At 40.4% G+C, this 26,261-nt stretch overlaps 2 protein-coding genes across 4 annotated transcripts in view; both read left to right on the top strand.

Annotated features, from left to right (window-relative positions):
* LOC128834901 (cytochrome b5 reductase 4) overlaps window positions 1–9,673 on the top strand; it is a 71,301-nt gene extending 61,628 nt beyond the window's left edge. For all 3 annotated transcript variants that reach the window (XM_054024079.1, XM_054024080.1, XM_054024078.1), the window contains 2 exons: window positions 7,787–7,951; window positions 9,018–9,673. In XM_054024079.1, the coding sequence (XP_053880054.1) occupies window positions 7,787–7,951; window positions 9,018–9,072 (220 nt within the window). In that variant the 3' untranslated portion in view covers window positions 9,073–9,673. The remainder of the gene's footprint in view (window positions 1–7,786; window positions 7,952–9,017) is intronic.
* Window positions 9,674–11,386: 1,713 nt separating this feature from the next.
* The window catches only part of MRAP2 (melanocortin 2 receptor accessory protein 2), an 88,711-nt gene continuing 73,836 nt past the window's right edge, over window positions 11,387–26,261 (top strand). Inside the window, exon 1 of the mRNA XM_054024273.1 lies at window positions 11,387–11,666. Within this exon, the coding sequence (XP_053880248.1) occupies window positions 11,659–11,666 (8 nt within the window). The 5' untranslated portion in view covers window positions 11,387–11,658. The remainder of the gene's footprint in view (window positions 11,667–26,261) is intronic.

Raw genomic sequence — 26,261 nt, 5'->3', positions numbered from 1 at the left:
AAAAGTGAATCTGCATCTTGGTAATGTAAGGTGGGAAACTATGAGTATACCCAATTTAGGCTTAATCAATTTTCACCTTTATTTATAAAATTTCAGACAGAATTATTGTCACAGTGTTTGAACATATATTTATGCCAGATGATAAACATATAAAATAGATTCGGCTGGGATCCCCTGTTACTGCATTCTGGAGCACTGGAAAGTTCTCCTGTACATCAGGATGGCCATCACCGCCTCTGATCCCTGGTCTGGTTCTTCAGGCCAGTTCCTTCACTTTCTGGCCTGGTATTCCTCCAGCTTGGGCCCTCCTTTGCTTACATTCTCATACATGTCCACATTACCTATTCCTTAACTTTTCTCCAATCAGCGTTAAGCATTTGTCTTATGTAACCCATACAATACGCATACACAAACTTTAATCATTTTTAGTTGTCTAGTATTTTCATTTCATTATATTTCCATGTCACCCTGATCCTGGGTTTTCCCAGAAAAGGGGACTTCTGTCATTACCGGTTTGTCATTATACTGCCAATAGCTCAGTTGTCAGTGATGCCTCCCTGATAGGCTGGGTCACTTAAAGCTCAGGGTCTGAGGTCAGAGTAGGAGTCCTCACTGCATATTGGGCCATCTACAATGCATTTCATGCTTTTCCGGACTGTATTAGGGGCTCAATGGTTCAAATACTCTGAAAATATCACCACAGTGTATTATGTGAAGAAGCAAGGGGGAGCACAGGTCAGCATGTTCTGCCAGGAGGCAATCATGTTGTGGCAGTTGTGCATCAAGGAGAATATCACTCCGATAGCTGATCACTTACCCTGGGGTCCAGAATCATCTCATGAACCATCTCAGCAGGAATTTTTCCCAAGTCACAAATGGTCTCTGAAGACAAGTGTCCTTCAGGTCATCTTTGCAGTTTTGGGTATTCAGACAATTGATCTGTTTGCTACAAGGGACAACAGGAAATGTCATCTGTTCTGCTCTTGAGGGGGGCCTCAGTCTGGGCCTCCTGTCTGACACATCCCATCTAAGCTGGCAGTTGGCTCTCCTGTATGCCTTTCACACGATCCCAATCATTCTACAGGACATCCACAAGCTGAAGACAGATTGGTCCAAGCTCGTTCTCTTTGCTCCAGTGTGGCCGAGGCAGTGCTGGTTCTCCAGCCTTCTTGCACTGTCAGTTCAGCCTCCCATATCATTTCCTCTCCACTCTGACCTACTCACTCAGAGTCATGGCCGCACTTTGGATCCCATGCTCAGCTCCCTACATCTCATGATGTGACTGATTCATGGCTGAATGAGGCAAAAGAATGGTGTTTGGTGGCTGTTCCAACACATCCTACTCAACAATAGAAAGCCCTCTACCAGAATTGCCTATTCAATTAAATGGAAGCGGTTTTTAGTGTGGTCCCTGGCCGCTGGAGTTCAACTGACGCTGGCTTCTATTCAGGACATTTTGGAGTACTTGCTGCACCTTCAGTCGTCGGGATTTGCACTTAGCTCATTAAGGGTGCATCTGGTAAGGATATCGGTGTTTCATCCTCCCATGCAGGGAAGATCAGTCTTCTCCAATACCAGGCAGCAAGATTCTTAAAAGGGCTTCTTCTTCGTCTCCATCATCCGGTCCAAAAGCCAGTTCCTCTGTGGGACCTTGACATGGTCCTGGTGGCTTTAATAGGACCTTCATTTGAGCCCCTGGCATCTTGTCCCTTTCCACTTTTGTGTCAGAAGACTGTATTTTTGGTAGCGATAACATCCAGAACGAGAATCTGAGTTGCAGGCTCTAATAGCAGAGCCTGCTTGCACACAATTCTCTAAGGACAAAGTGACTTTATGGCTACATCCCAAATTTTTGTCTAAAGTGGTTTCTCAGTTTCATTTTGAATCAGGCTTTATATTTACCTGAGTTCTTAAGTAAGTTACATTCATCTCTGGAGGAGCAGTGTCTCCATACATTAAATGTCAGGCAATGTCTAGGCTTTGGTCTGGACAGAACTGAATTGTTTTGTTCTTCGCTTCACCTGTTGTGTGCCATATGCAGATTGTCACAGCAGTCTCTAAATGGATAAAATCCTGACTCAAGAGTGCATATTCAATAGCTTCAGCTACGGCGCCTGCGGGTGGAGGCAGGGCGCAGAGCTGTCTAGAAGCAGCCGGGACAGGTCGCCGCTTGCGGGAAGCCGCCCAAGGTGAGTGGCCCCCAGTTCCGGCACCCCAAGCCCCCGCCAACCCCGCACCAACTGGACTGTAAACAGGCATTTCAGTGAAGATCAGAAATGCTGGTTTATAGAGCTTTCTGCTTGGTGAAGTGCTGGATAAAACAGCTTTTACTGTACCATTATTGCCGTGTGAAAAATGTTTCTCTGGAGTCTGGACCTTGGCTATACTTTGATGAAGAAATTTTCACCTTGACAAAAAATAATTGACTACCCCTGATTTATTTTTTGATTAAACTGGGAATATGTGTAAAATAAGATAAACGTCAGGGATGTGTTTCTTTAAACTTTTAAAGTGGGAGATGGGATTTAATGTGGCGGAAAAATGAGTTGAACTTTAACAACTTCAGGGGGTTATTTTGCTCCAATGTTCTCTTGATTAATTAGGACTAGAACATTCTGAGGTCTAGAGAATGTTATGTGCATAACAATCTGCTGTAGATTCTCATGGAGAGAGGGTGGTAGTAGTAAACTTGACTCAAACAAAAAGTTTTTCTTAATTTGAAAATGCCAAATATGGTGTCACTTTTACAGTGACATTTTCCTCCATGTGTATTCATAATAGTATTTACTTAGTGCCGAAAATTCGTTTTACTGCCTTCTACTTTCATTAGTGCTGAAAAAGAACACCTCTATGGAACAGCAGATTGCAGATTCTATTCCATTATGTGCACCTTCAACAGAATTGTTCAGATAGTTACACCTGTGCAAATCTTTTGAAGGCAGTGGCTTTCCACAGGAGTTAAAGGCATAACATGGCTTGAAGAACTTTATAAATGGTATGGTGTATGAGATGTAAAGAACCCAGCATGTCTATCAGAGACCAGGCTGAATTTTCAGGGTTGGTAATAAGAAAAATCATTACTTATAAAACATGTTTGTTATGGAAACAGTTGTGACAGTCAGCCTCACAGTGCCATTTTTACAGTATCTTTTCAGGGAGGAGAATCACAGTTTAAGCAGATCAGGGTTGTGCCATGACATTTACTGCAAGTGTATGTTCTAAGATGCACAATGCAAGGACTATTTTTGCAAACTTTTCCTGACCGGGTAGGTTGATCAGGGTATAGAATGGGCATGGGGGAAATTCTTTCATTTTTTTGGTAGATTTGGTGATTTTTCTTCTGGAGTTCAGTTTATCTATAACAAAGTGCATAGCTTGTAAGTGGCTTACAGCATTAGGTGTTATCTGTACATCCAAATTATTGTGGATTGTGAAATACTAAATATATATTATGACAGTAATAATATATTGATAAATTAGTAAAAGCCAATTTAAGTTAAAACATAAACTTTTTAATTTACAAAAGTATAAAATTATTCTTATACTTAAAATGTTCAAAATAAATAATTAGGCAACTTGTCACTGAGTAGCTTTCATTTTAAAAATTTTAATGTTCATAGTAATCGGTTTTAATAGCTATTGAGAATTAAATAGAAAATACACTCCTTTTAAAACTAAGTAGCAGTTTGATGAATAACTGATTTACAAACTTTCATACTATGATTGTATCATTGTGGAGATATTTTAGTTTCTACCAGCTAAAGGTTGAGAGAACCTTATAATGGAAGGTTGAATAAAAGCTCACTTCGTGGACATTTTACTAACTTGTGCATTTTAACTGCAGAATGCATTGGTTTACAAATGGCAAATTTGTTTCACAAGGATGGTATCTACCTATAAACTGATTTTAAGTTGAAGTTGTTATGAAGGTTGCAACTTGCACAGTAATCCTGTCAATTATGAAATGTTAGAAAGTTGAAACAAACCTAATGAAATTCTCAGGCAAAAGTTTAACCTGGAGTTAAGGCATTTCATTTTGGTGGGGAGGGAAAACCCTTGAGAATGGGAGTTTTCGAGGGGAGAAAACCCACAAATGATGTCTTAGAAATCCAAAGTTAAGATTTTACTTATTATTTCTACTTGTAACTGTGAGATTTTGGGGGTCACCCAGACAGGTGAGAGGTTCTGTCACTGCCTGCCTTATAACCTGAGTGTGCCTTAATGCTGTGCTACTGTGGCTCACATCCCGGACACCAGTAGCCTGCCCACAAGCACAGGCCTCACCCTGGCTTCCATCAGACTAGTTACTCCCTGTAGGATGACACCATCAGCCTTTCTAGTCCTGAGCCTCCTCAAATCCATCCTTCCTGAGTTCTTAGCTACCAGACACTTGGACTTTCCCCCTCTGGTTTGTCACCACCAAAGGTGTGAAACTAGCCCCCAGTTATCAGTTCACTTGGGCCCCCACACTCCACAGAGCTTGCATAACAAACCCTGCTTAGGGTAAAAATAAACAAAAGGTTTATTTAATAGAAAAAGATTCAAAGATGAAATGATAAGGGAGAGCAAACATACAAGTTATACAGTAAATAAACTGACGAAACTTCAGGCTTTACACTTCTGTATTAGATAAAATCCCTTTTCTAATACTAGTTGCCTATTGCCTTTGAACAGTTTCCCAGCTTACAACCTAGCCATGGGGAGGATCCAATATTCAGACAGCCTGCCACCTTTGAGACTGTCCCTCAAGTTCTGGAAGAAAACTCCAGTTTTAAGTCTCCTATTTAAAAGGCTCTTTTCCCTTTCTCCTGGCATGGAGACTCATGGTTTTGGGCAAACATCTGGCTTAGTAGGTTCCACTCCCTGTCTAATAACTCACTGTTCTACTGTGAAGTGGAGCCAAAGTTTTAGCCCAGATTTCTTTCCCATTCTGTGTTGTTGTCAGGTAGTGCCTGTCTTGGCAGTCAGCCTTTAGGGGTGGAAGAGGTAAGTATGTCTTGGAAATCATTAGCTCTAAAATGCATCAGAGTGGATTTATTTTAAATCAGTGATTTATATCAACAATTTTAACCATGATTTAAATGAGCAAGTAAGAAACCTTGATTTAATCAATTTTAATATTGTTTTGCATTTGTACTTTTAGTTATTTTCCAAAAGAAAGGTTGATTCTCATTGGTTGGTAACCATCTAAACATGTTGAATTGCAACTAAATTTGGTGCTTCTTTTTGCTAACCAGGAAGATACATTATAGCTATATACATTTTTTTTGTTTGTTTTGTTTTCATCAAAAAGTTTAGTGGCAATTGAACCTCTAACTTAATGGATGTCAGTGAAAATGAGATAGGATCAGAGGCTAAAATAGGGAAAGAACAAGTTAAAAATTACTTAGACAAGTTAGATGTTTTCAGGTCCCCAGGTCCTGATGAAATACAGCTTGGAATACTCAAGAAGCTGATTTGAGGAGATATCTGCGCCATTAGTGGTTACCTTTGAAAAGTCATGTAAGATAGGTGAGATTCCAGAGAACTGGAAAAGGGCAGATATAGTGCTCACCTATGAAAAGGGAAATAAGAACAACCTGGGGAATTACAGACCAGTCAGCTTACCTTCTGTACCTGGAAAGATAATGGAGCAAATAATTAAGCAATCAGTTTGCAGACACCTAGAAGATAATAAGGTGATAAGTAACAGCATGGATTTGTCAAGAGCAAATCATGTCAAACCAACCTAATAGTTTTCTTTGACAGGGTAACAAGCCTTGTGGATAGGGGGAAGCGGTAGATATGGTATATCTTGACTTTAGTAAAGCTTTTGATACTGTATCACATAACCTTCTCATAAGCAAACTAGGGAAATACAGCCTAGATGGAGCTACTATAAGGTGGGTGCATAACTGGTTGGAAAACTGTCCCCAGAAAGTAGTTATTAGTGGTTCACAGTCAAGTTGGAAGGGCATATTGAGTGGGGTCCTGCAGGGACCACTTCTGGGTCCAATTTTGTTCAATGTCTTCATCAATGATTTAGATAATTGCATAGCGAGTACACTTATAAAGATTGCGGACGATACCAAGCCGGGAGGGGTTGCAAGTGCTTTGGAGGATAGGATTGTAATTCAAAATGATCTGGACAAACTGGAGAGATGGTCTGAAGTAAATAGGATGAAATTCAATAAGGACAAATGCGCATTACTCCACTTTGGAAGGAACAATCAGTTGCACCCATACAAAATGGGAAATGACTGCCTAGGAAGAAGTACAGTGGAAAGGGATCTGGGGGTCATAATGGATCACAAGCTAAATATGAATCAACAGTGTTGCAAAAAAAGCAAACATCATTCTGAGATGTATTAGCAGGAGTGTTGTAAGCAAGACACAAGAAGTAATTCTTCTGTTCTACTCCGCGCTGATTAGGCCTCAGCTGGAGTACAGGCAGTCCTCAACTTTACGACATTCGACTTATGACAAACAGCACTTAGGACGTTTCTGAATTGACACCCTGATTCAACTTACGACAATTGGTTTCGACTTTACAACACTCATGGAGTGGATTGCGGTTCTGAGTTACAACGTTTTGACTTATGATGCAATGTTCAGGAACCAATTGTGACGTAAGTCCAAGGACTTATGTATTGTGTCCAGTTCTGTGCACCACATTTCAGGAAAGATTTGGAAAAAGTCCAGAGAAGAACAGTAAAAATGATTAAAGACTTAGAAAACATGACCTATGAGGGAAGATTGAAAAAATTAAGTTTGTTTAGTCTGGAGAAGAGAGGACTGAGGGGGGACATAACAATTGTCAAGTACATAACAGGTTGTTACAAGGAGGATAGGACAAGAAGCAAGGGCTTAAATTGCAGCAAGGGCAGTTTAGGTTGAACATTAGGAAAAACTTCCTAACTGTCAGGGTAGTTAAGCACCGGAATAAATTGCCACGAGGGGTTGTGGAATCTCTGTGCTCTAAGATTTTTAAGAGCAGGTTAGACAAACACCTGTCAGGGTTGGTCTATACTTGGTCCTGCTATGTGTGTAGGGGACTGGACTAGAAGACCTTTCGTGGTCCCTTCCAATCCTACGATTCTATGATTGATTTAAACAATTACATAGTTTAACTGACATTTATTCATGTTCTTAATTTTTATGTTAGAAAATGGTGAATGATGCATTTCTTACTAGGTGATTAATTTTTTTTATTTGAGATTTGCGTCAAGCTCTGTTTGGATGGAAATTCAAAGTCAATTAAAAATGCACAAGAACAGCATTGTAAAATTGTGTTTATTAATTAAAATATGCTGGATACATAAGGAAAAAGAGTATCAAAAATGTTTCAAAACACGTTTTGCATGCAAAACTAACCGATTTATTAAAGAAAAGAAGTATGGAATGGATTGTTTCTGGCCACTGTGTGGTTCAAGGTTTAGAACTAGTAAAGCTCAGCTATAAATAAACACTATGTGTAAGAGGAAGTGGAAAACATCTTTTTCAGCTCCCAGTTGATTTCTCAACTTTGAATGAACTAGTCATTCAACTGAACTAGTTGAATAAAGTGAAATGAAGAAAATATTCTTTCTATACCTGCAGGAGATTACTGCTGTCAAAAGATGGTTTAGCACTTCAACAAACTCTGGTTCCAGGTGCTAAGCCAGTAAATTCCACCAGTTCAGTGGTTTGACTTTCTTTAAAATTTGGCAGCCAAAATATCTATGATTTTATCTACCCTGAGCTACATTGATAGTGCTAGAGATGTCTGTATGGAAGCAATATATTTACATTTCCTCCTGTTTTGCAGGTTTGAGGTTCAATTTATTCTCTCAGAGCCAAAAAAAGAAGGGACTGGCAAACAGGGAAAAATTTCTTCATCTCTCCTTTCTGAGTTTGTGAAAAGAAGCAAAAAAGACTCTGAAGTACTTATTTGTGTCTGCGGTCCAGCACCTTTCACAGAGCAAGGAATACAGTGAGTGTAAAAATAATTATTCCTGTGCCTGAGGTGAACTGTATAATTTTACCCCCTTTTAGAATTTCTAAAATGGTACTTTGAATTTTCCTTATATGCGAGTAAAACCATTTTTGTAAATGTTTGTGTTTATTAAGCAATAGATAATTACAAAAGGCTAGAATACAATCATAGGGAAAATCTTGTTTTTTAAACTAATGTTGCATACTATGTGCCATTCTTTTTATGTAATATAGGTTACTAAAATGTTATGACCATATTAGCTTAAAACTTATAGAAACATCCGTTCATGCCAATATTAACTACAGTCCAAGTTTCACCAAGTTGTTAAAGCTTTTACTCTTAGCAAAATATCACTTTCCAGTTATTTTTTGTAGCTATGTCACACGTTTTGATAGATCTAAGTGTTGCTTGAGAATTTTGAAACTCATCACTTTTTCCAAATGGGATTATGTCTCTGATATACTGGAATTTCTGAAAAGAGCTGTCTAAGTGGTGCCAATTTCTGATAGTGTCAGCTGAGTCCGAATTGAATTTGAAGAAGTTGTTCTATTAAAATCCTGTAGAAACATTAAAGCTTTCAGTGCATTTATAGTCATTTTATAGTTATACTAAAAACCTATGGAATATAAAAAAGAAAAGATGCAAGGAAAACAAGCATATCCATCCTCAAAACAGTGGGCCAAATGTCAACGCTGGATACATCTGTTGAAGTCAGAGCAGTTTCAGAGATCTAAAAATATTTAATCTGACCAATATATTTTTTTTTTTTTTTTTTTAAGATTTCAGTGGGAACTAAATCTGAAATATTTCAAAATATTACACATTCTTGGTTTTTTTAGAAATTGATATAGCATCATATTAAGTATTTTTATGCAGTGTGTATGAATTTCTGTATGGACATGGAGTTTGTTCTTAATGTATTTGCATAGCCAGACTGATTTCAGAAGGTCATCTTCTGGAAAAAGAGAGAGACTGTTGCTGAACTGCAAACTGTTTAGCTTTACTGTTCTGCAATTCATATTTCCTTACATGCGAAGTAACAAATTTGATTACTGATTTTCAGGTTTCTGCAGGATCTTGGATATTCCAAAGAAGAGATCCATAGTTTTACTGCATAAAACAATATGAGGATATGACTGTTTAATTCATCAATCTTCTTTATTTACATTCATAAATAAGTTTAAATTCTTTAAAAGAAAAATATTTTGTATGCATTAAAATTTGACTCTTGGTATCAAAATATTTCTTGAATGGTATATGCATTTGGGGTAAAAGAATTTTATACTGTTTTCTTGCTTTTGTATTTTTGCTAATATTTACAGTTCAGCTAGGATATTAATTTATTGCAGAGGCAAGTAAATGTGAACAGTACATATTAGATATTTAATTTTGTTAGCCTAGAACTCTTTCCTCATAGCTCTGATTTATTACCATCCTAAGTACTGATTATATAGATTTTTACTTGAAACACTGTTCTTTACTGTAAAATGTCTTAGCAATACTGTCTGAATTTATATATTGCACTGTTAACTCAGGTAAATGATCACTTACACTATGTTCTTATTGGTATCAAAACCGTGTTTTACTTTTAAGTGATCAAAACATGTTCTTGTCCTTGTACATAATATTGATAAATAAGGTGCTCATATGTATGGCAAACTATGAGTAAAGATGCACTAAGTAATAAAGAGGTAAATATTGGATACTTGTTAAAATGCACACGGTGAGTGGAGTATCACTGTCATATATATGATAAAGTGGAAGGCAGATGGGAAGGATGATCCGGTGGGCAGGGCACTAGCCTAGGACTTGGAGACCTGGGTCCAAATTCATGCTGCACCACAGAATTCCTGCATTTAGCCACAGTTCCTCATTTCTAAAATGAGTATAATAGCACTTCCTTGCTTCACCACTGGTGTGAGGATAAATACATCCGATTGTAAGATGCTCTGATACTACAGTGATGGGGGAATGTATAAGTACCTTAGATTATGACATAGATTGCAATACGTTAGATTGTTTGGGTCTGTGCCTCTGCTCTCCAGTTATTCAAGGTTAAATATTGGGTGATTTGCTATAATTTACTACAGAGTGAGACTTTGAAAAAACAGCAGAGATAATCAGCAAAACTATTTACTTTTGCTTGGTTTTAGGATTATGTGGTGCCCCATCTGTTGCAAGTAATATTGCCCATACACAACATTCCCTTGTGGCTTTTAGTATTGTTGACGTGCTACTTTACAAATCTGAATGGCTATATCTGTCCTGCTTCAAAATCCTTGTTAACACCAGGCTCGCAATGGAAGCATCCTTTATTCAGCACATGTAAAAGGAGTGTTAGGGTGACAGTAACCACTTTTGTCAAAAGCTGAAACTGATATGTGCCAGTAACTGGCTATCCCAAATTGAACCATCTGAGACGAATGAAAACCAACAGTCAGTTTGATAGTACTCTTTCTTTACACAAAAAGGCTATAAGTGGAAATGACAATATTATTACATTGTGTTTCCTAGCAGAAGATAGGTTTTTGGACCATCTTGACAGCTTGTCACTGAAAACGTTTACAGTTCTGACTGACTCTACTAGCAGAATGCTTCAGACATTTTCTAATTATAGTAATTAATGGTCCCTTGGCTGGCTTAACAGATCCTCCATCTAGCTTGATAGCTGGTGTTTGAACTAGAGTATACCTTTTAGAAAGACCTCCAGTTTTGATTTAGGCCTGGTCTACATGGAAAAGTTTCATTGGCATAGCTACATTGCTCAGGGGGTGTGAAAAAGCCACACCTCCACCTGATGTAGCTATGCCTACAAAAACCCCAGTGTAGACATAGTTATGTTGACAGAAGAGGGCTTAGGTCAATGTAGCTAACTTTTTGGGGGTAGATGGGGTTCCTACACTGACAGAAAAATGCCTTCTGTTTGGTAACCTGCGTCTGCACTATATACTGTTAGGCCGATGTAATCTCCAAAGTGTAGACACACCCTTAGATTCAAAGCAGATGGATTCTCCCTCCCCACCCCACCCCTCTTTTTTAACACCCTCATGTGGATTGCTTTTCTTGCTACATTAACTTAAAGCTTAAAAAACCCAACAGCCAACTTTACATTATTAAGGCCTGGGAATATGCAAATATTTAATATGTAATCTTTTATTTGAGCCATGATATTGCTTTGCTTTGAAATTATGAGCATATTACGAAATGTCAGTTTAATGGCAAATCTCTTAAAAGGGCTGCGGTTGAAAATACAATTAATAATTCTCTCCAAGTTGTGAATATTTTACTACCCCAGTATTCAGGATGGCAGTTAGTAACACATGATTTGGGAGGGAGAGAAATTCATTAATATATGAACAAATAATGCACTTGTTTATGTATTGAAACCAATACAAAAAACTGTGCTTCAGTTCTCTGAATATTCTGGTTCCTTCAGGGACTACTTAAAGTGTCCCTGAGAGTTCTACCCTTTTGTGCTTCTTTCTGGTGTATAAAAATCTTGTAGGTCTTCAGAAGATGGGTTTCTTTGGAGTGGGCTATAAAGAGCCCCAAGGTTCTGTTGTTTAGCTGAACTGTGTACCGTGGAAGAGAGGAGTAGCTTCTCAGTTTGACTAGAGAGACAAACTACTCTACCTGCAAGAAGGAAACTGAGGTAGCGGTTGGACCTGACAAAAAGAGAAGGTTCTTGTATACAGGGGTATTTGATGCCACGGTAAGTGTGTGAAGTAGTGTTTGTGGGGGCCTAAATTCAAATCCTAATGTAGGTTGCAAGCCTATGTCTGTAACTTCCTTTTCCTTGCACTCTGTTTTTATTTTCTTAGCAAAACTACAGTATAGTTTGGTATAGGACATAGGTGTTTCAGGTCACTACTGAGGTACGTTGTTTGTGGTATGTTGGAATTCACATGGTACCTGGATAAAGCTACTGACTTTAATCAATTACCTTAATTAAATTCATACTCATTTTTAAAGTCACATTTTTTTATTCGTTCTAGCAACTAAGGATTTTTTCTGGAAAACTGTGTAATCTTAAGTATCAGGGGGTAGCCATGTTAGTCTGTATCTACAAAAACAAGGAGTCTGGTGGCACCTTAAAGACTAACAGATTTATTTGGGCATAAGCTTTCGTGGGTAAAATCTGAAGAAGTGAGGTTTTTACCCACGAAAGCTTATGCCCAAATAAATCTGTTAGTCTTTAAGGTGCCACCAGACTCCTTGTTGTTTGTGTAATCTTACTGTAGGATTGCCAGAATAGAGAGTAAGGACAGGGCCTGTGGCATGGATGGAGACCATCTCTGCCAAGGAGGTTCCTCTGGATCCCCAACAACAACTTAGATCTGCTCCTGCCTGGTGGAATCCACAGGGGCAGGCAACAAAATAAGTGCTTCCTGCTGTCCTCCAGGGCAAATCCCCCCTGGAGTGAAGCAGCTGCTGTTGATGCACAAGAGTGAATGAAACCCTGAGTGAATAAAATGGGAAGATGGGTTTCTTTTTGGTTAATATTTCCAAATCAGGATCTACAGAATAATTCATACTTTTTCTGCATTCCTTGGACTGTCTGACAAGGGTGAGTTAATTCCCATTCTGTAATTTTCTTCTCCCTTAATGAACATAACAAAGATCAATTTAAGCTACAGCAGAGAAATGATCGTATATACAATGGTTCTTGATAGTGGTCCCTCTGTGCCCAATCTTAATAACTTTTCTTTGAATTTTCAAGCATTCTGGAGTTAGAACCAGGTAAATTTGCAAATTGACTTTCCTTATGGAAAGCGAAAAAGGTTGTTTCTTTACATTAGTAATTGGGGAGAATCAAATAGTCCAGATCTTAGTGTTTTGGGGATAAAAGGGAATACTCATCCCCTTGATCAATCAGTACCAGCAACGAAATACAACCAAAGTTATTAGGTGTTAGTGGTCACAGTCTGTATATGTTTGGCATATACAACAGAGATATTTCTATGTGTTTTATTCTTTGGCTCTTGGATTTAAAGTCTCTCCTTTTCTTTATATATAGTTGTTTTAAAAAAAAAAAAAAAAAAAACAGGTCACTGCTTGGCAGAATTACTTCTATTTATAGCAGTGCCCTTTACAATCCTTTGAATCACATACTATCTGCTTTTTCAGCTTTTCATAATTTTAGGTATTCAAAATGTATTAGCCAGTATTCCATGTCTCACTCTGTTTCATATCTAGAAATATATTTGGAATTTCATAAATAAAAAGAACATCTATCCAAGACTGTAGGTAATTGTACCACAAATTACAAAAACAAATACAAACAAGCAGTTGGTAGAATACAAGGCTCCCTGACCCCTGCAAATGATTCTTCTCAGAAGCTTGCCAATTAAAGTCTTGTCTACTCCTCCTTCATCCCCACCATGACCACTTAAGGCTGTTAATCATTTCAGTCTGCCTTATCTTTCCTTTAAATATAATGTATTTTTCTTTGTGGAGTCTAATTTAATATCCAGAGTTTTTTCTTTGTCAAAAATTAGAATGTTTTGTAAAACTGATTGTTGGGGAAAAAGATCCTTCCACAGAACATTAGGCCAGCCCTTTGCACAATGTTGTGACAATAGTAGGCAGGAATTAGTTACATTTTGCTGTAGGAAACATGGTCAAGACATATTTCACAGGACTACTTAAGAATTCTAAAACTGGCTCTGGCCTGGATCAGAGTGCTATTCTGATTCCCACTCAGTTATCTCATCTGACACTGTTGCTCACGTGCTTAAAATTGAATTTCTGAACTGCCCTCTCCTGCTCCCTAAGTGGAAGGATGGTGATTGGCTCTATTTCTACTTGTCCAAAGTCATCTTTGGTACAAAGTCTTATGATTAGATGAAGCACTGGGAACTGGTTCCCACAGCCTTACTGGGGATCGCAGGTCAAAGTAAGAAGTAGCCAAGGATATTTGGAGGAGGAATAGTGAGTATAATTGCTCAGTTTTGGAAGAATGGGGCCTTGCTGGGTGTTACTTCCCAGAGGCCCCTTCCAACATCTGATTGGATTCATCTGATTCAGAGGAAATAAAATATTAACTTTTAATTTGTGAAAATAGAGGTGATTTTGATAATTTGTAAATAATTTGTCAGAATACCTGGCACCTGTAGGTACCTATATTTCTGTGTCCTTAGCATTGCTAATGCCACCCCCTCAGAACTCAGACTACTACTTCGAGGAGTGTCCCTGTGGGTGCTCCACTTTAGGTGTCTTGGCGCCCTGTGCTTCTTGTCGGAGACTTGTGGTAGCATGCGCAGCAGCCATCTCACTCCGCTCCGAGCGGCTACCTTGCATGTGCAGCCAACCGCCACCCAGTTCCTTCGCTACCATCCTTGGTTTCGATCGGAAGGACAGCAGCGCCCTTATCTACTCTCATATTCCTTTAATCTCTGCCCTTTTCTCAGTTAATTTTCCTCATTGTTTATAGATTCATAGATTCTAGGACTGGAAGGGACCTCGAGAGGTCATTGAGTCCAGTCCCCTGCCCGCATGGCAGGACCAAATACTGTCTAGACCATCCCTGATAGACATTTATCTAACCTACTCTTAAATATCTCCAGAGATGGAGATTCCACAACCTCCCTAGGCAATTTATTCCAGTGTTTAACCACCCTGACAGTTAGGAACTTTTTCCTAATGTCCAACCTAGACCTCCCTTGCTGCAGTTTAAACCCATTGCTTCTGGTTTTATCCTTAGAGGCTAAGGTGAACAAGTTTTTCTCCCTCCTCCTTATGACACCCTTTTAAATACCTGAAAACTGCTATCATGTCCCCTCTCAGTCTTCTCTTTTCCAAACTAAACAAACCCAATTCTTTCAGCCTTCCTTCATAGGTCATGTTCTCAAGACCTTTAATCATTCTTGTTGCTCTTCGACGGGGACATCGGTCTGTATTGCTCCTCCTTCACCTGGAGAACTCCCTTGCGAAACTCCCTGTTAGCAGCCCCTGTTCGTAAAAGGGGCTCTCCATTCATCTCTCCATTCATTTTCTTTTGTTTTCACATTAAAAAATAAATAAACACCTTTCCCCTTTTTTCTCCGTGCCTTAGGCAGTCAGTCACTGAAGAGGCATTAGACTGGGACTATTCCCATTCTTTATTCAGCTAGCCTCTCGGACAGGCCTAGCTCTCCAGGTTTCAAGCGCTATCTGACCTGCAGACTCTCAATACCAGTGACAGACGGCCACTTGCAGTGCATCCGTTGCCTGGGAGAGACAAATGTTACCCCAAAGTGTCCCCACTGCAACAAACTCACAGCATGGACAAGAAAGGCCAGGGGCCTCCAATTAAAACTTTTAATGTTGGAGAGATCCCTCCAACTCGCGTCTGATCCCAAGTCCAGGGCACCTCCTCGCCAGTCCTCACTCTGCTTCGGAGTTTCGGCTTGATCCTCTGGGGTAGGGAAGGAACTGGGTGGTGGTTGGCTGCGCACGTGGGGTAGCCGCTCGGAGCGGCCAACAGGGGCACTGCTACCACAGGTCTCCAACTAGAAGTGCAGGACGCCAAGACACCTAGGCTAGGTCTATACTACCCGCCTGAATCGGCGGGTAGAAATCGACCTCTCGGGGATCGATTTATCGCGTCCCGTGGGGACGCAACAATCGATCCCCGAATCGGCGCTCTTACTCCACCAGCGGAGGTGGCAGTAAGCGCCGCCGACAGAAAGCGGCAGAAGTCGATTTTGCCGCCGTCCTCACAACGGGGTAAGTCGGCTGCGATACGTCGAATTCAGCCACACTATTCACGTAGCTGAATTTGCGTATCTTAAATCGACTCCCCCCAGTAGTGTAGATGTACCCCTAAAGTGGAGTACCCACAGGGGCAACCATCTTGAAGAACCTCAGTTACTACACGAGGTGTAGTCTGACGAAGTGGGTATTCACCCACGAAAGCTTATGCTCCAATACATCTGTTAGTCTATAAGGTGCCACAGGACTCTGTTGCTTTGTACACAAGGTGAGTAACCGTCTCTTGTCAATCTAACTCAGTCAGGAATCAGCCTGTCATTGAAATGTCTTTTCGCTTGACTCTGCCAGAAAGACATGATTAGCGTCCTCTTTATACTGTCCTTACATAAATAACCTATAGTTATTTCTGACTGTTTTCCTTACACATGTACTCTCTTCTCAAATTGAGTCAGCCATCTTCTGCCACTGCACAGTGTTTGGATCTTAGTGCTCTTAGGGAACCATCCTTGTCAGCTTCCCAAGTGGAAGTTTGGTGTCTGGACCCCAAAATACTTAAGACTTCATTAGAATCGATCATATCAGGCTTACTGTCTCCTTCCCATAGCTTCAAATTCAGGGCTTCCTCTCCCCATTTTCTGGGCCTGTAGCATATCAATTCAATAGCAAAGGCCGAGATCTTCGTCTGCCTAAATACCTTTGAGGATCTGGACCAAAATTCTTACAATTTTGGAGGAGGAAACAGGACCATAATGAAACAGTTAATGTAATGTTGATGCTGTTGTGACACTGAAACAAGAAGCAGATAAAAGAATGTGAGTATGTATACTACCTGACACTAGGGTGACCACCTGGACAGTCCTGAAATGCAGATTTCAAGTCCCAGTCCTCGTCTGAATGACTCTCAGACAGCATTTATCCTGGATTCCCTGCACCACTGTTCTGCACCTGCCTGAGCCTCAGGGGTGACACCAGCCTCTTCCCGATGTGGGGCAGTGGGCTGAGGTGGGCCATAGCTCCTTGTCATAAGGTCCTGCCCCCTGTTTCTCTCCCCGCACAAAGCCTCGCCCTCTGGCCAGGTCAGAAGCTGGAGCCAGGCAGTAGTAAGAGCTGCCCCGGGAGCCCAGGACATTGTGAGGAGCCCCAGACCCTCCACCTGCCCGAGGCGGTTCACCGGGGGAGGGGGGGGCAGGGACCAGACAAGGGGCTGCTTTTGGGCACCCCATCCCCCGGTGCAAGGCAGGTGGAATGTCTGGGGTTTCGCACAGCCTCCTGAGCTCTCTGAGCAGCTTTTACCACGGCTTGGCTCCAGCTTCCAGCCTGGCTAGGGGGTGGAACCTTGAGGAAAAAGGAGGGGTAGGGGCGGGGCTCCTGCATATGTCCCACTTTTGCCTTTTCAAAAGGTCACCCTACCTGACACACAGGTGACATGGCTTTTCCCAGGCTGCAATTCTGACCTCCAAGGATGTTTACAAAGAGCTATAACAATGTATAACATGAATTTAACATACCATTTGTCAGAGGGAGTTGCTTTTTATTTATCTTAATGTCCAAGAAGGCACAGAGCTCTCATCCTGTACAATAATAAACTAATATTCCATGACATCATCAAACATCAGCAGAACTAGTTAAGATGTATTTTCATTTTTACAGAGAGCAGCCTTTTGATGTTCTCCACAATGCTGAATAAATGTAATAAAATTCAGAAGTACTGTGGTATAAGTTAGCAACAAATATGTATGAACATTGTCACAACTGTTTGACCTACATAGCAGTAGTGTGTAGAGAATTCAATATGTAGAGTGGCAGAAATATTATAAATTAAGCCTGACTCACCAACTGCCGCTAGTGTCCATTGCATGTAGGAATTAATATGAGATTTCTAATCAAGTACATTTGTACACATTTTTGCAAGACAAGTGAGGCTCCCATTCCAGCTCTCTCTCCTTACATAGCACCTCAGTCTTATCCAGATGCTGAAATTAACTGTTGTCTATCTAGTTCTCTGTAATCATAAAGTTTATTACCACTTGATCACTTCATCCATTTTAAAGAGACTTCTCTATAACCCCTTTGATTTACCAGCATTGCCTCTTTGTTTGAAGTCAGGGGGCACAGTATCTGCAAAATGGCTGCTGCTGGTTTATGAACCATTCCAGAGAATTCCACTTACTCTTCAAATTGTTAGGTAAGTCTCTCAAGAATTAACATTCTATTCTTGAATAGGTAGAATCAGCAAGTTTCATTCCCTTTCTCAGCAGTGCGTGCTGGTGAGAATCCGTAGTTCAGTGTTACAAAGATTCCATTATTTAATGACTGCAGCCTATCCACATAGGTATAGAGGTCACACACCTGTACCATTTCCTTAGTGATTCTCATTTGTATTAATTTAATAAGCTATTTGCATATAATTAGGGCTATATTGAGTCAGTCTTTTTGCAGAAGCATACAGCTGCTTTTGTAGCTATCGCTTATGACTCTTCCATTAGCATATTAAGTGCCCATGACAAGGAATTTGTCTCTGCACTGTTCAGTTATTGAACAAAATGTATTGTAAATGAGTGTATTTGTGTCTAATTGAGTCATGGTGTATTCCCCATAATTTCCTTTACATGTGATAAAACGATGTGTGGAATAATTATAAATTGGATAAGAACATGAGATTTTGATTAATTTTCTTCAGGATTTCCAGGGGAAGTACTTGATTAAGGTAAAGAGGATAATTGCATTGGCTGAGATGAAGTATTGAAGAGACATTTGAACTAACATATTTATTTCTTCTAATGGAGCTATACAGCCACTTGCCTATCTTTGTATGCAAATAGATGGAAGGGATTAATAGAAAGTGGAGATGTATGCTTTAGAGAACTTCTAGAAATTATAATTGCTAATTGATAAATGCACTGCGCTATATAAAATAAATAACCAGACATTTGTGTAAATAATGTTATATGTATAAGAAACTACAAACAGTTGGTAAAAGGAAAAGTTTATACAAAACCAAAATTCTAGTGTGTCTGGATGAAAGAGTTTTGCTTACCTAAAAATATTTGAAGGGATTTGTCAGAGACATTAGAGGTGGGTGCTGACAACTATAAAGTCACACAAATATTAGGATGAACTAAATGGTTTTCTCCATCTCTGTCATCCTGAAAATGCAGGGATTTTCCTGTATAATATACTGTATACTTTATATGATATGTAAACAAAAAAGAGGGAGAGGGCATGCTTATGACAGTCCAGTGCATTATGAGTAGGAGTAAAAGGGTGAAATCAGACAGCTGGATATTGTGACTGAATATGTGGAAATGCTCTCTAACAGTGAGCTCTGTTGATGAAGTGTTTACCGTGGATAAGTAGTGAAAGATCTATTGCTTGAAACTTTTTAAAACCTAAACTGGTCATTGCAATGGAGATAATGGGGCAAGCTGAACTAATACATCTTTTCTATTCTCAGGTTCTGTGATAAAGAATTCTAACTTATGATTCATCACAAATCCAGAGAGTTTAAATTAGAAGTCAAAGGAGCAAATAACACTTGGGCAGCAAACGCACATTGTGCTTCCTAATTATGCTCTAATGAATCAATTTTGCTGTTTTGGTTTTTTGAACTGGGCATGACCTGCAATTAGATGAGCAGCAGTGCATAATCAGCAATACCTTTGGGGTATATAAATGTTTCATCTGGCACTTACTTTTTAGACATGAAGCAAACACCTTTTTGAACAGGTTGATGGACGGGTATTACCTATCTTTGTTGCATGATTGCTTTTTCCATTCTTAACAAATGTTTTGAGAGGAAATAAGATTTAATACTGTACAACAATAAAATAGCATAATAAACAAAAGGAACAAACATTAAAAAGTTAAATATCCAAAGGCTCAGAGCTTTGGCAGTATTATTACAGAATGTCAGGAGTATTTTAGAGTCAAAAATTTCATTGCCACTATCATAATGACACTATAAATTCATGGTACATCCACCCCTTGAATACCATGTGCAGTTCTGGTCACCCCCATCTCAAAAAAGATATATTAGAATTGGAAAAGGCACAAAGAAGAGCAACAAAAATGATTAGGGGTATGGAATATCTTCCATACAAGGAGAGATTAAAAGAACTAGGACTGTTTAGCTTAGAAAAGAGACAACTAAGGGGAGGGGGGGGGGGGTTTAGATAGAAGTCTAAAAATCATGAATGGTATCAAGAAAGTGAATAAGGAAGTGTTATTTACCCCTTCATATAACAAGAACCGAGGGTCACCCAATGAAATTAATAGGCACCACATTTAAAACTAATACAAGAAAGTATTTCACACAATGCACAGTCAATCTGTGGAACTCATTGCCAGGGGATGTTGTGAAGGCTAAAATTATAACTAGGTTTAAAAAAATAATTAGATACGTTCATGGAGGATAGGTTCATCAATGGCTATTAGTCAAGATGATCAGGGACACAACCCAATGCTCTGGGTGTCCCTAAACCTCCGATTGCCAGAAGCTGGAACTGGACAGTAGGAGATGGATCACTTGATAATTGCCTTGTTCTGTTCATTCCCTCTGAAGCAACTCCAACTGGTCACTGCCAGAAGACAGGATACTGAGCTAGATGGATTGTTGGTCTGACCCTGTATGGTCGTTCTTATGTGCACTAGTTTAGTGTAGCTAACCTAATTTCAGGTCCTTCTATTGTGGATAGTCTGATTATTTTTGTCTGTCTTTATCCCATATTATCCAGAAATTGCATCCATAAATGTCTTTGGTATGTCTACACTGCAGCTGGGAGTGTGCTTCTCAGTGCATGTAGATACATGCTAGCTCTGCTTGAGCTAGCATGCTAAAAATAGCAGTGTGGCCACAGCAGCACAGGTGTTTGCTTGGGCTAGCCACCTGAGTATGTACTCGGGATCAGGTGTGATTGAACTCAAGTACTTGATCTTTTGCTGGCTGTCTCAAATATTTTTTTTCTGAATTTGCAAAATTCTGTAAAACTGCTTCTTACCAGTATACACTAAGGATTGTAAATGGTTTTCAGCGAGAGAGAGTAATGGTAATGGTAATGCGTGTGTTACTGATCTCAAGGGTCATAACCCTGGGACTTGATCAAGGAAAGAGCTGTGCATACTTGTGAAGTTCAAAGCACCCTCAACTGCTGTTGAAGTCAGTTGAAAGTGATGGTGCTCATTTCACAGGAATGCCCAGCACTTTGCACCCCAGAGTGAAAAGGAGGGGTCTTACTGTGTTAGGTGGAGCCAGCCTGTGGATTTAATCACCACATTTTGCCACCTTTGGCAGGGAGGGAGTTCTCCTCAAATGCCCCTAACCCAGATGAATTTCTGGGCAGGTAGGTACATAGCCACTGCTCTCCTGAATGATGCCAACATATACATATGAAATTCTGTGTGCGCCTCCAAATCTTCCACTATACCTTTGCTTTGGTTTGTGAGGCAACAATAATTTATCTCCATTTTACATATGGACAAATGGAGGGATTGACTTGTCCAAGATCACACAATACATCTGTGGAGAGACAAGAGTAGAAAACAAATTGTCTGACCCCCTCCCCTTCACCATCACCTGTCATTTAACTTCTTGACCATACTGCCTCAATGTCTAGTTTCCATGTCTAGTTGATCATTGAAAACCCTTTTAGAGCATAAACTAATATGAGTACAAACTAGCCACACTAGTACATGCCATCAATGTTTCAGTATCCTAGCTGAAGTCCAAATGTGCTCAATCCTTTAACCACGCTACTATTCCCAGTCCTTTCCTCCAGGGGACCACATGTATTTTTAATATAATTTCTCCTACTACTGCCTCCTCTCCCCCCCTTTCCTTCTTACTAGCACAATTTCGGATTTAACAAGCTCAAGCCTCAACACAAGCTTAGGTGTTTGGTTCCCATGGAGATAGTTTGTCATCCCACACAAACTGGAAGTTGGGTTGCTGTGGCAACATAGATAAGAACTTCATTTAGGGTCATTAGAACTGTCAAATCAATGCTGAACAATGGCTCATCTTGTCCTGTGTCTTGTCTCCATCAAGGGGCCAATGGTGGCTGCTTCAGAGGAAGATGTAGAGGTGTCCATAGTGCAAATAACTGCAGTATGTTAAAATTGCACAAAAAATTAGTTTATGTATTAAAGCAGAAGTGATGATAGCCTGTAAAACTTAATTTTATCTCTTTCCTCCATATTTAGTCTTCTATTGTTCCCTATGAGAAGTCTACATATGTTTATGGGGAGTGCTGACAGTCTGCCAAGTGCTATACCAGAGACTGAGGCATGGTCCTGCCTCTGAGATATTTATAGTCTAACTAAAGAAACTCTTTAAAGTGTACTGGAAGACCAGAGATTAGTTCAGTCACAGTGAATTAAAATAAAGTTTTATTTCCTTGTGGTGGGGGACACACCCACACTGCTTTGGGATGAGAAGGGGTTAAGATACTCCACTGATTACAATTAAGAGGAAACAGCCTCACCCTGCATAAATTGCCTGGCGGCCAAACTTGAAAGGGAAGCTCTCCAATAACAACTACAGAAGAACTGGAAATAAAAGGAAGGGTATGGTTAGAACAGGAGAATTACAGAAACAATTTCCATATAGGAGTAGAAGAAACCTTGGGCTGATGCCCTGAGTTCCAATACCCAATATCTCTTACTCCAAGACCATCCTTACTGTCAGTACGCTCCCCATAGGGCAACATCTTAAAACTACAGCTTGTCAAGAGCACGCCAACTCACTTAAAGTGGTGTTCAGCACACAAAGCCTGGTACACTCGTATTCATTGGTCTTCACTGAGTGAAGTTTAAGGTGTTCATTTCGACTTGTAAGGCCTAAATGACTTGGGTCTGGCTACTTCAAGAGGAGAGTTGAGTCAGTGGGAGAGCATGATGGGGGAGTGTGATTTTAGGAGAGATTGGAAGGTCTTGTTTTCAGGTATTGGCGCAATTAAGGGCGGGTATAGAGGAAGCATTTGTTTTGGGTGGGTCCAATAAATAAGGGTTTGTTTTAACAGACTGCATACGTAGGCACCTTTTCTGCATTCTGGGCCCTTTAAAGAAATTTGAATAAGTAATACTGTAAATAATAGGACAATAAAGCATGTGTTTCAGCATCAAATTAGCTAGGCAAAAGAAAGCAAAGGTCAAACAGTGCCGGTTTGAGAACAGAATAAAGCACAGAATGACCAGTTTTCTGAAGAAACTCTCATATCCGGTGAACGATGAAGATATCACCTGAATAATTTTCTTGTCTTTATGTGAAGATAAATTGATCTTTAATAGAGGCTTAAGCTGTTCTTACGAAAACACTAAAAATTAGACTCATACTAATGCTGATGTCAACCACAGGGATGCAGAAGAATCCAGTATAGTACCTCTTCATCTGGCCAGACATACTGAGTTACAAGGCAAAAAATGGAAATGGAGGTCATATGGGATGACCTGGTCATAAAAAATATTAATGGCTTAAGAGATTAAATGAAAGATAAACTGTTGCAATTGTTAATGTGCTTGCATGGTTCTGAGGGATTTTTAGCTCTTATCTCCCTTTCTGGGCGTATTAACATAAAGGGTTAGATCCTCAATTTGTGTAAATTCTCATAGCTCTGTTGAATTCAGTGGAGGTAGTTATGCCAATTTGCACCAGCTGGTGACCTGGGGTAATACATTTTATCCTTTATCTTAGCTTTGGAGACCAGCTCAGACCACTTGTATCATAAAAAGCTGCAGGAAGCACGTTGTTAGGGGGTTTCTGTTGACTCTTGTGTAACTTATGCAGAGCAGAGGTAAGTCAATCTGTTTATCAATTCTATGCTAAAAAGTTCCTCTCTCTGACTTAAACTATTTGCACAGACCATGAATTCCTATCTTTCCAAGAGGCTACAGCTGGATGTTCTATAGGAACCTTTCCAAATACTAAAAGTGGAAATTATAATAGGATTCACTTTCCTTCTCTTCTTAGGAATCCGTTACCAGTCTTTACCGTAAATCAGTTACACTCACATACAATTAATAATTTCAAATTCCTTTTTATGAATAATGCTCCAAAGGTAAACCATTACAGCACAGGAGTTACAGTGCACCCTTGCTGGACTAACATCACTCACTCGAGATTTATTTTTCCTTTAAAATGGAGAATATAACACAGAACCTAAGCCTGAAAAATATATATTCATTTATAATATCTTACAAAATCAATATAGGGATTAATTTGGGACTCCTGACAATCTGATATCTTCTTTCACATAGGCTGATCCTGCGTATTATATTGACATTTCAGTAAAACATTGTTGTACTACATAACCAGTTGTTTCAGCATCCACACTGTTGGGCAAATTCAAAACTTAAAATAAGAAAGGAAAAAACACTTAATTACTGCAGCTATTAAACTCTCTCACACACTCTGGTTCAATGATATAGTACACCTCCTGAAGATATTAGGCCTCCAGTTTGCAATTGTTCCTTTATGGTATTTTCCCAGTCTCAGTCTCACTGACCCTGTAAAATTATAGGAAACTGTATTGAGATCCAATCCACACATCAGTCTGGGTTACCCCTGACAGCTTTATCTTCTCCCTGCAAGGCTGGATTAGATCTGAGCCATGCTCTCTATAGAACTCTTTACTTACTGGCCAGAAGCTGACAGCCTCTAACTCGGAGGAGTGTATATGCAGGAATGTCCTTAATGAAGCCTTCCACACCAGCTTAAAAACAACTATTCAGTAGGGTAACAACTTCCTGCACACCCTCTGGTGTTCAAAGAAGTAGTTGCTATTTTAGCAGTCACTCAAGGTTGCCATTTTGTCTGAGAGCAAGTAGAAACAGCAGCTGTAATTACAGCAATAAGGCCAGGTCTACACTATAAACTTACATCGGTTTAACTACATCGCTCAGGGGTCTGAAACATCCACACCCCTGAGCAATGCAGTTACACCAACCTACCCCCGGCGTAGACAGTGCTATGCTGATGGGATAGCTTCTCCTGTTGATGTAGCTACTGCCTCTTGCGGAGGTGGATTAACTACACTGATGGGGGAAGTTCTCCCATCGGTGTAGTAGCATCTTCACTAAAGCACTACAGTGGCTCTGCTGCACCAGTATAGCTCTGATGTTGTACCTTTTAAAATATAGACCTGCCTTAAGTGTTTTTGGATGATGTCATGGGGTACAACCATCACTGCTGGACTGGCTCCTTCTCCTGGTCTCTCTGGGGATTAGCTCAAGGACGCCACCTCCCCCCCCGTCCCCGTCTGCGATTTGCACCCCCTAACTCTCTGTCTCCACGTCCGCTGACAGTCTGTCCAGGAACCGCTGCGTCCTCTTCATGACTCAGCCCTCTGGCTGTGTCACCGTCTGTGTTTCCTCTTTCCTGGGGTCAGTACCTCATAGTCCATTCATCCAGCCACTTCCCTTGGATGCCCTCCCATCCACGGTTTGCACCCTGTCACTCTGCTACTCAGTTGGAACAGCCAGCTAGGAGCTTCCTCTCGCTCCCCCGGTCCCTGCCAGCAACTGCTCTGTCCATGGTGCTAGCACCTCTTTGACCTGCTAGGTACCCATTCCTTATCCCTGGAGCCACAGGCCGCAAATGCCTGACTTGCCTTGCAGCTCCTTTTACATGAGCCCTGCTGAGCCCAAATTGGTTGCTCACCACAACCTCTCTCTGGTTGTGGCCCGCACAGTTGCTCTAGGCCACTCGGAGGACTCATCTCTACTGCTCTCTCCTGGGGTTAACTCCTTCCATGCTGGTTTGCGGTACACACCCCATCACAGCTGAGCACCATGAAATAAGAAGAAAGGGGGCTTACAATTGCATGGAAGCCACTTATGCTATTTTGGCTGCCATCACACCATCGATGTTGTTGCAGGGTACAAGATCACCTTCCATGGAGAAGAATGGGACAAGATCCTTTTGACGGTCACGGAACATGGAAACCCTAACATCACCTGCCAGGAGATTCCACTGCTGTAGTGTGGAGCCCAACAGCTCTGCCTTACTCTTGGGTAGTTCCAAATCCCTGACAAGGTCATTCAGTTCACCTTGTATTATGGGGTGTGGTTCAGAGGAGGAGGATGGGAGAAAATGTGGGTCCTGTGACATTGATGGTTCAGGATCAGAAGTTTCATCCTCTTCCTTGTCTGACTCAAGTGAGAATGATTCTGGTGCATCAGGAACCGGCAGTCCTTCTCCATGGGGTACTGGGCGTATAGCTGATGGAATGTTTGGATAATGCACAGTCCACTTTTTCTTCTTGACACACCTTTCCCAACTGGAGGCACCATGCAGAAGTAACAATTGCTGGTATGATCTGTTGCCTCTCTCCAAATCATTGGCACTGCAAAAGGCATAGATTTCTTTTTCCTGTTCAACTACTGGCAAAAATATGTTGCACCAGTGTTGCAGCATATGTGTGGGGCCCACCTCTTGTCCTGATCTCCAATTTTGAAGCCAAAATAAAGGTGATAGGTTTTCTTAACATGTGAGGAATGAGTTGGGGTAGGGCATGGAATGGCGTTCTCAATTGGCTGCAGAGGAAGTCATGCAGGGGAGTTGTGCTCACACTGCAGCACTATGAGGGACTTGAGTATCTCTGTTTTTCCAGTAGCTGTATCA

This window comes from Malaclemys terrapin, chromosome 3, assembly GCF_027887155.1.
Source record: "Malaclemys terrapin pileata isolate rMalTer1 chromosome 3, rMalTer1.hap1, whole genome shotgun sequence".
In the NCBI taxonomy this organism is placed as follows: domain Eukaryota; kingdom Metazoa; phylum Chordata; order Testudines; family Emydidae; genus Malaclemys; species Malaclemys terrapin.
This window is presented reverse-complemented; position numbering and strand designations above follow the sequence as displayed.